The sequence below is a fragment of the Gavialis gangeticus genome, unplaced genomic scaffold (genome assembly GCF_001723915.1).
Source record: "Gavialis gangeticus isolate Ggan-Ray unplaced genomic scaffold, GavGan_comp1, whole genome shotgun sequence".
Lineage (NCBI taxonomy): Eukaryota > Metazoa > Chordata > Crocodylia > Gavialidae > Gavialis > Gavialis gangeticus.
The window spans coordinates 50,844,425-50,854,740 of NW_017728992.1; the positions used below are offsets into that span (position 1 = coordinate 50,844,425).

The 10,316-nt window shown below is 43.0% G+C and overlaps 1 protein-coding gene across 2 annotated transcripts in view; it reads left to right on the plus strand.

The window, feature by feature from the left end:
* RREB1 (ras responsive element binding protein 1) overlaps window positions 1-10,316 on the plus strand; it is a 166,464-nt gene that overhangs the window by 85,171 nt on the left and 70,977 nt on the right. For both annotated transcript variants that reach the window (XM_019522254.1, XM_019522245.1), the window contains exons 4-5: window positions 3,065-3,154; window positions 5,769-5,932. In XM_019522254.1, coding sequence (XP_019377799.1) covers window positions 3,065-3,154; window positions 5,769-5,932 — 254 coding nt within the window. The remainder of the gene's footprint in view (window positions 1-3,064; window positions 3,155-5,768; window positions 5,933-10,316) is intronic.

The following is a 10,316-nucleotide window of genomic DNA, read 5'->3' on the forward strand; positions in this document are numbered from 1 at the left end:
GTATATCTACCAGTGTGAATATCTCCAGCTCTGAATATCTCCATCTTCTTGAAGTTAAGCCTGAACTTAAATTTGCTTCTCAAGGACCTTAGTTTTTTGGGGTTTTTTGCCATTTTTCTTTATTTGTCTGTTAGGATTCTGTCTGGTTTGGCTTCAAGGAAGTCTGTTCCGAGTTGCTGACCTTTATTCCACCTGATATTTTGATGGGCATCAGATCAGGAGAAGCTTGAGAGTAAATGGTAGGATTAGGAGGGATTCTCTACCATGTAAAAATAAATTAAATTTTCTCTTTTTTCCAAAAAAAGAGATGATTTGTTTTTAGGGAGAGTAGGGGGTAAATGGCTGTATCATGGTGTCGCTATAGTTAGGTTTGCCTGGCTCTGTTCAGGAGCCTGAATCACTGTGTTCCATGAGATGACAGTGAAATCCTCTGCCCTTAACCTTTGTCCCAAGTCTATGGTTCTTTTTATGATGCTGCCTTTATCTTGGCTCCCAACTACCCAGAGACTGGTAAACATGGACTTGCATCAGTTCGCATCCATTATAATTTTTCTTCAAGACCAAAGTAACTGAGAAGATGCAACAAAGAAGCTTCAGGCTGCTCGATAGAGAAGAACAAGGAAACCTGATGTAGAAACTCGGAAGAGTTTTGCCCTCAGCAGAGTGCACAAGAGCCATGCCAGTTTGCTTTAATAAAGAAAGCAGTTAACAAATTAGCTGCTAATTTTATCTTTCAGTTCAGGAAGTGCTCTTTCACCAGCATGGCTCCAGCGAGGCAGATTAATGCTGTGTACTAAATTCTTCAGTGGTGCTACTTTTGCAGAAGTGATGCTAAACCTTTTTTTTTTTCTTTTTGTTGATCTGGAGTGGGTCAGCCAGCTGAATTCCTCCTTCAGCCACCCTCGACTTAAGTGACCTATTTTGTGGTATGCAGCCTGTACCCTTTGCGAGTCAGGGAGAAAGTTTGGATTTTAGTTAATGATAAACTCCAAAGTCAATACTAATCACCTCTGGCTCTGCTATAGTGTGTTTCTGATCTTTGCTTCAAGGTGAACCAGTAATTACTCTATCCTTTGTTAATTTGCTGATTCAAAGAGCAGGCAGTCTAGAAAGCAGGCTTCAGAACGATTAATTGTATCATGTTAGATTGCTATCCTTTATTCGAAAGGAGGTGGGGGGGAAAGTAGGCTGATAATTTCACAGAAATACCCTGTGGATTAAACACCATCTAAACTGTCAGCACAGCTGCAGGGATTTTCCTCACAACGCAGCGTGTTTGTTCTCTCAGCTCTGAGCCAACTTTAACAGGGCTGCAGTATAATTGGAGCTGAAGGGTACTTCACAAACTGGTCCTGTGCAATAAAGTTAAATCAGTGAAAGGGGTGGGTGTAAACATTGTGTTTTGTATTTTCTTTTCTTTTCTTTTCTTTTTTTTTTTAAGAGGAAGTTTGAGCGCACATCTATTTGACTAGACATATTTGTTCAGCTTTCTTAGGAATGGTCAGGTTTCACAATGGCAATTTTTCTCACTTGGCTTCTAATGTTTTATGAATGATAAATGCATGAAGCCTTGGCCTGTGTTCATGTAGTGTTGTGAGACCTACTTGAGAATAGAGAGCTGTGTGGTAGAACTGTAATCAGGGGGAGGTTTTTTGTATGCAAGAGAAGGCAAAAAGGCTAACCGCTGCAAGTCAGGCTGGAGTCCCATGCTTTAGATTTGAGGTTAGTGGTTTTGTTTGAGGCCGAAGGGGTGTGAAAAAGGCCACCCATCCAAATGGAAAAGTCCTGTTGAACCTTATTAATACGATAGCCCTACTTTACAAGAAGTTATTTGAATTCAGTAAAAAAAAAAAAAAAAAAGGGCCTTCCTTTATAGGACAGTTCCCTAGAAGAAAGGTGTCTAAGGAATGTTCTCTAGGACTTTCCCTCATACACTCCTGGTGTGATCTCTGAATTCTGCAGGAGTTACCCAGGAGGTGGCCAGGCTGTCTGCTCGTGTGTGTTGGAAATGTTGGAACCTTTTCTTTTTCTTCATTTGGATGGGTGGTTCTGATGTTCAAACATGCATAGATGTTAGGGGCTGGAAGGGACCTTACAAGATCATTGGGTCCAGCCCCCCTGCACTTGGGCAGGAAAAATTGCTGGGGTCAGATGGCCACAGTTGGCAAGACTACAGCCTCTGGTTTCAGGCAAGAGTTCCTTCTTTCCACCCATGGCTGCAAAACCAGTGGGTGACTTGATGTCTCAAGGGCATACTTAAAAATATAGCACTGAACTCTTGGTTCACACTGTTCTTAGGTGACTCGACAGTGGTTACTGTCACTACTCATCAGTGTGAAAGGCGAGTCAGGCTCATGCTGCCTGCCTTTTGTCATGTTCTCTCCCGCGTCAGTACCTCTTATTTAAGGCAATGATCTCATCAGATCTTGCAAGGTTAAAAGGGTTGGGTCTGGCCTGTGTTTGAATGGGATGCTTCCAGGGGAAACACAGGATGCTGTAGAAAGTTGTGTGGGCGATTCAGTAGGTGCAGCTCCTCCCTCTGACTCAGTGTAGCAGGATGTCAGCACAGTGTTGAGGGCACGGTGCCTTTTGCACTGTCATTCAGATGAGATGTAAAACCTGGGCCCTGATGACTCATGCCCATTAAAGATGCCACAGGTCCTTTTTGAAAGACTGGTGATGTTGACCTTCTCATTCTGCCCAAACTCCAGTTTGGATAATGGCATTTTGCTCACCTAATTCTTTCTGGCAATTTCAGCCTGTCACAATAATTATCTTCACTTCCTGTCCTAAACTGCTGTTACAGAGTTTCTGCACACTGTGAAACAGCTGTTGTATTTTGTGATGGGGGAAGTGCTCCATATTTTAAAATTCTAAAGCTGCTAAATCTTCCCTTGGGGATCTTTTCAGGATGATAACTGGGTAAATACAAGTTTGCTGTTTTCATGCTTTTGAGCTTGTGTGGCTTAGGATTTCAGTTCCCAGCAGTAGCTGTGGTGATAGCTTTTCAGTGGATCTCCTTCTCATATACTCCCCCCCCCCACCCATGTTCTCCCTCTTCCAGGAAACAAAAGAAGAGAAGTCTTCCTATACCTGTCCCCTGTGTGAAAAGATTTGCACTACACAGCATCAGCTAACTATGCACATTCGTCAGGTATGCAGACCATTCATTTTAATATTATGTTTATATTAAAGAATGCCCTGACTTGGAAATATATGCATTTTTCAATAATTAACAGATTTCCCTGCATAGACATAGATGACTTTTATTGTAATTGCGGTTCACTTCCTTATATGTTTCATGCCCTTGTATACACTTGTAAAGGCTTTAGAATGAAAAAATATTTTAGGATTTCCATTTCCCCCCTGTTCCCGGCCACTGATGATATGTCAGATAATGAAAGATTTCCTTTTCTGTTCCTTCTGTGAAACTTAAAAGTAACCTGTGGGTTCTGAAACCTGCTTCCATCACCCAGACACATCCTGCTTATAGTTTGTTTCAGCGTAGTTTCCTTCAGGGTCCATGCAATTTAAGACTATGAACACCAGAGCCATCAGGCCAGTTTGGCATTGAAGTGCTTTTGCCCTCTGCAGAGTGCAGCAGCTTTAGGAGGCAGGACAATCATGCAAAATAGTACCCATCCTGTAAAGATGGGGTATGTCCTCCCCTTGCTCCTCTTTCTTTTTTAAAAGAAAAGAAATACATAGACACCTTGGACCCTTTTTTGCATTGTAAGGAGCAAACAGACACTGAGGGCATAGTTTACTTTCTCATGATCATTGAATAATATTCACTTCGTTTTTTTCATTTTATACCTAAATACAGTTTAATTCTCAGAATTGTATCATTGATTTTTAGACGCTTTCTCTCTCTTTCTTTTTCTTTTCTTTTTTAGCATATATAGTGTCAAAGCCCCAATTGTTCATCCAAAGGAAGAATATTACTCCAAGTTCTTTTTTGTAGTCATTTTAGACTTCAGTTGATATCTCTGAAGCTTATGGTTGTTTTTTTGTCATAGAGTTCAAACTGCATCTTCCCTGCATCCTAGACCAGCCCACTTGCAAACCACCCATTCTTTGTTACTTACTTTTTACTGTTGGATCCCCTTACACTCTCCTGTATCATACTCTACTGTAGAAATACTGGATGTATTGAGCATCACAATAGGCATCCATTTGCTGGATCTCCCTAGTACACTTTTGTAGTAGCTAAGGGATTAATTGAGGACAAGTGCATATAAGGCAGAGGTGGGCAATTATTTCAGCTGGAGGGCTGCCTAATGAGTTTTGGTGAGCTGTCGAGAGTCAAAATGGTAGCCCTGCCCCTTGGCTGGTGCCCCGCCCCCTGTTTGCCATATTGAGATCTGAAGTCCTGTCCCTAACCCCTGACCTTTGCCACTAGAAGTCCCATCCCTTGCTCCTGGAAATGCTCTTTTTGGGGGAGGGTTGCCATCTTGGAACCAGAAAAAAACCAAATTGTATACTAAAAGTCAAATATCTACTAAAACTTATTTTAATTTTATTTTAAAAAATATTTTTGTCCTGATTTATGTGTGTTTGCATAGTAAATATAGAGATAATTGCATAACAGCTCAAAAATAAAGTCTTACTCTTGTATATTGTTTGTGGGATAGTGTGAGAGTGTGTGTGTGTGTGTACGGGGGGATTGTGGGGAGGGGTGTGAGGTTTGTGGGGTGTGAGAGAAGGAGGGGGTGTGGGGACCCTCTCACATGCTCCCCACACCATGGCGTACAGCCCCTGCCACCAGCAGCAGCAGGTGGCAGGCCCTCAGGGTGCTCATGGCCTGCTTAGGCACAGCTGCCCAATGGCAGGTGTCTCCAGCCAGTTTTGAGAGCTGCACGTGGCAGCAAGGAGTAGAGCCAGGCCAGCCCGCCTCTGTCATGCAGGGCTTGCATGCAGCTCCTGGAAACTGCATGCCACCAGTAGGAAGCGATGTGCTATGCTGCCTTTCCTGTTCCCTGCTGCCATGTGTGGATCCTGAGACTGTGCCAGAAGTGACGGGGAGCCCCACTTCCTGCTTCCCCCTGGTGGCATGCAAGTCCTGGGAGCCACACGTGAGCCCCGTGAGATAGAGGCAGGCTGGCCTGACTCCGCTCCTTGCCACCACGTGCAGGTCCTGGAACTGGCTGGAGCTGCACGCCACCAAGAAGTTGCGTCTGCATGGGCTGTGAGCACCCTAAGGACCTGATGTCTACAGCTGCTGCTGCCAGCAGCAGGGGCTGTGCACCATGGGGGGGGGATGTACGGGGGGCTCCGCCAGCCCCCACCCTTCCTCACACCTCACAAACCCAGGATCTGCCACCCCACAGGGCATGGGCTCCATGCTCCTGCCAGCCCCATGCTTCTGCCCAGCTGCAGCTTCCCTACCTGCTGCCCAGAGTGAGTGCTGCAGTAGAAACACGAGGAGGAGCCACTGGAGGCCAAAGAAGCTGAGCTGTCCCTTGGTAGCTACAGCAGTGGCCCCATTTGCAAGCTGTGCATGCTGGCTGGGGAGTGAAGTGTGTGGGCTGGGCAGGGTACAGTTAATTGGTGGGCAGCTGTGGGCCGGATGAAATTGCCTTGCAGACTGGATCCAGCCCACGGGCCATATTTTGCCTGCCCCTGATATAAAGCATACTTTAACATAAGGTATTGTGCTAAGCAGCAATTTAAAAAGAAAGAAAACAAACAGCACCTTGCTTTTCACCTGTTACAGTTCTCTGTAATAGTTCCTGGTTACTTCAATAACGATCCATTACTTCCTTTAGCATAACACTGACACTGGAGGAGCAGACCATTCCTGCAGCATCTGTGGAAAGTCTCTGAGCTCAGCAAGCTCCCTTGATCGCCACATGCTTGTCCACTCAGGTGAAAGACCTTATAAATGTTCAGTATGTGGACAGTCCTTTACCACCAATGGAAACATGCACAGGTGAGTATGTTCATGACAGGAGCATGAACGGGGAAGGATCAGGGAATTGTAGGCCTGTTGAGTTTCCTTGGATGGAGTGAGTTAGTAAAATGGAGTGAGTTAGAAACCTATTCTCGGTCAGGGATGTATGAATTGACGTGTATTGAATTATTTTTAAAAGAGGGGGGAAAGAAAACATGTAATATTAGGCTCTGACACAGTTCCAGTGCCATGATTCCAAATTTTTGGAAGATGTAAGAATTGGGGATGGCTTAGCTATCATTACATGTAGTCAGGTCACAAGTACCTGGAAGCACCACTTGGTATTTGTGCCAGCTCAGGTAAGTTGCTCTAAAATGGGTAGTATACGCAACCAGACTGTAAAGGAAGAACAGTTGGGCAGATGAGGATTGTTACTTTTAGACTTTGTGATTTCTGGGTACACTGGGTACTTGGGTGTTGTCGTAAGAGATGGTGTCAAAATAATTAGCCTTATTTTTTTTTTGCAAGCACTAGTCAGATTACTAGTTTGCAAAAAAAATTTCTACTTCTAAAACAAAAAAGTTCCCAAAGTTAATTTACATAGTTTGGTATATAGCGGTACATACTCTGGTCAACTGAAGTGGCAAAATATTTAATCTTTCCCACAATTTTTTCTCACACAATTACCTCATTCATTTGTTTGTACTGCTAGAGCACCTAAAATCTGCTAAGCACTTTCCAAATTCATAAGAAGATTAAAGAGCTTACAGTCTACAACTAAACGAAACCAGACAGGTGGGGGTAAGGGAATATTGTATATAAGTAAAATGACAAGAGTTGTCTCACACTTGTTCTTTTTGGCGAGGGATGAATTGGAATATTTTTCATTGGATTGAGCGTAACCAATCTCACTTTTTTTTTGGAGGCAGTGCTTCAATGTGGGTTTAGCGGGGTGATCTCAGGTAAGAGTGGAGAAGAGATGGACACTTAGCTGGCATTTCATTGTTTGGTCGTCTTTTGCTGTTTGGTCCTCTGCATGGTGAACATCCAGTTTAGAAACATTTGCATGATTTACATTATCTTCTGAGTGAAGGTGAATGGTATGAAGAGCAAAACAGGTAAAACAATAACACATGAAAAGACTTGAAGATGTCCAGAGGAGACACCAATCTCAGGTGAATGAAACTGGTAGCCATGGCATCCAGGTAGTCAGAGATACTGTCATCCAGCTCTCTCAAAGATTGCACATCCAGCATTATACTGTCTACATCGGGGGGAGAGCTCCCTTGTGTTTAGCCCTCTTTACTTTGCTCATATCTCTTTCCCAGCCCTGAAGTCAGTCCCTGAGGAATTGCCAACTTTAGTTTCTGCATGTGTCTCAGCTCCTTTCTCCACTGAGCAGGAAGAGGAAAGGCATGGGGATAACTGAAAGAAAAGGCTTTGTCTCTTGGGGTTTGTCCACGTATGACATTTCAACTGCAGACTTGCCAGAATGCAGGCCACTGACTAAAGAAAGTGTCCAAAGGAAATGTGCATGTTAAAACCTAACAGCAAAACTTGAAATTTTTATGAGGTTTTTCTTTAAAGGCTTATTGGGATGGAATTTGGCAGTTATGAAGTGCGCTGAGATGGATACAAGGAATAGATTCCAATTTAGGACATACCCGTTTGAGAAATGATATTGCCCGTAAATCATCTGTATGGATTTTAGACACCAAACTTAAAAACTAATAAACTTTTTAAAGGATATGTTTTCACTGCGTGATTTAAAACAGCAGCAGCAGAATGTAATTTTGCAGAAGTTTCAGACTCATCTCTGATCACTTAGGGCATTTATACATGTGCTTCAGGGGGTGGGGGATGCTTTAATTAGGGTTGCTTTGAGTGCCGTTCTATTAAAGTGCCCAGAGTGTCTTGTGTATCCCTGTCCCCATGCTGAAAAATGGCGTCAGGGTCGCTTTAACTAAAGCTTGTTAAAGTGCCCCGCTGCCATTTTGAAGCATGGGGACAGTGATATACAAGACACTGGAGTCTGCTGGAGCACGGTAATTACCACACTCCAGTAGACTTGATTAATCAAGCCTGCTCTGACGCTCTGTAATTACAGCTCTTAAAGAGTGAAAATTTGAGACCACCATAGTCAAGGGGAATTTGCTGTTGATTTTAGTGCCAGGCTTGCACCCTACATATTCTGAAGATCGTTGGTTTTATGACAGTAAATTTTAGAAGGGCAAGCATGTAGGTGATAAATGTAAAGTGAAATTAAACCTTTTATAATGCACTTTAACAAGTTTTTTGCACAACGGATACATCTCGGGCACATTTTGTTGAAAGCTAATCTGGAGTCAGTTTTTCCACATTCATCTCCAACACTCCAGTAGCACTGTATCTTGCAGGCCACAAAGTAGTAACCAAAGGGCATTCTTCACATTAATGTTCACAACTTACTTCTGTATCAGGTTTGCAAAGTGAAGATCCATGGGCTTGCTAACTCCCTCTGTGCGAAGCACCTACAGGCACTCTTCGAGTGATACCACGCCTGCTGTTCAGCATCAGTTGTACCTGCAGCCTGTCTATGGGGGGTAAGACAAGTCCCTTTTTTCCTGGTATTGCACAATTTTTATGATTTTCTTTTTAATATTTATTTGCCAAAACACAAATATTTAAAACATGGCAAAAATGTGCAAAGTGGAAAAGAATGAGACTTATCGTACCTCTTTTGGCTGACTCCATGGGTAGGTGTGATGTCATAAGCAGAGATTATGTTGGAGCCTCACAGAGGTGAAGGAACAAGTGGACTGGTGCTTTGTAGATCTGCTGTAGAAGAATGAAGGTGATTTGTGAACTGTTCCTGGGTTTCTTGCCACATATTGTTTTATTTAAAAGCTTTTAAAGAAAAGAAAATAAATATGTACAAACAACATGAATGCTGTGTATATATAAAACATGCAAAACATCAAAACAGTTTTCTGTTGGAAAATACTGTATGGTCCTGTAGAAAGTTGTAGCAGTTTGTACAAGGATGAAATTTCTAGTCAGAGAGAGTTTCCCTGTAAGAGCCTGGTAGTTGGGAGACTGACTTCGGGATCTGGGAGATGGAGCTTCTTCAGGTCCCTTTTCTAAATTAGGCAGAGCAGGAACTTGAGTATATTCACTTATTTTGGCTTTCTGTTTATAAATGTATATTTCACTTACCCTGGTTTTCTGCTTTTGGCTTTCATCCTAATGCCAGAATAGGCAACTATTTGACATTGCAAAAAATGTTGTGGAGTGGAAAACCCATTTTTCTCTCCAAACTCTGCTTTGATGCCTTTTTGTTTCCTTAATCTGCAGCCTTGAATACATCTACGTTTTTTGCCTTCCGAAAACCCCCCAACATTTCTTTTACAAATGCGTCTTAGCTTAGGACAGTTTAACACTTTGTCCCTCTTTGTCATCCTTCCCAAACCGATGTCAACGAGTAGGTCTGAATGGGTGAACCCAGTATGCAGGGCGTGAGGAAGAAAACCAGTCCTATTCAACACCATTCAGGAACAAAAGCTGAAACATGGCCTTGTATTCTGAACTGGATGACTGGATCAGCATTCGAAAGAGGGTCTCTATCACGGTTACTCGGCTGTTAAAAATTATGTCCTGCTACTTCGAAACCCACTACTGGAATAGGTACAGTGTGACCGAGAACACTGTAAGGGCTCATGATGGATCCTGCATCTGGAAGAATTGGTTTGAATCAGTGGAGATCAGTCTTTTTGGTTGATGTGCCACAAGTCAGGCCTGCACCTTCCCTGAGTACCACTCTGATCTGCTTCCTCTACCTGGTCTGCTACTCTGCTTTCGTCCCTGTACTCCCTGCCCAAACTCCTTCTCTGCTTTCTGCTTCCTGCCTGTGCTCCTTGCCTGATCCCCTGCTCTGCCCTATCTGCTGCTGTGCTGCCTGCCCCTTCCCTGATCTATCATGTAACATACAGAAGTTGCCTGTGCCACCTGTGCAGGTTGGCCAGCCCAGTTTTAAATGAACAGCCGTGTAGGCCACTTAACCTTGGAAGCAGAGTTCATTTATTTTTCATTTATCTGCATTTCATTTCCATGATATTGACCAAGCATCTTCAACAGTAGAACTACTGTTGTACTGATCTGTTATAATGGCAAATATAGGTTGGGGGTTCAAGTAGGGGCCAGTGGAAGAGAGGAAAGTTAGCAGTATAAAAAGCTGCTTGTTGTAACATCAATTTGTTCCTGGGGAATGTTGGGAAGAGTAGATCCATTACTACTGCTGTGCAGTAAAATACACGTGGTCTTTGGAGAGGTGTTTTTTTTTTTTTTTTTATTATTTATATGAAAAAGTATTTTAAAAAAAAATTCTTAAAATAGTACCGTGTTGAGACCAAAAACCTTAACTTGCAAGTTCCTTCAACTGGACCCA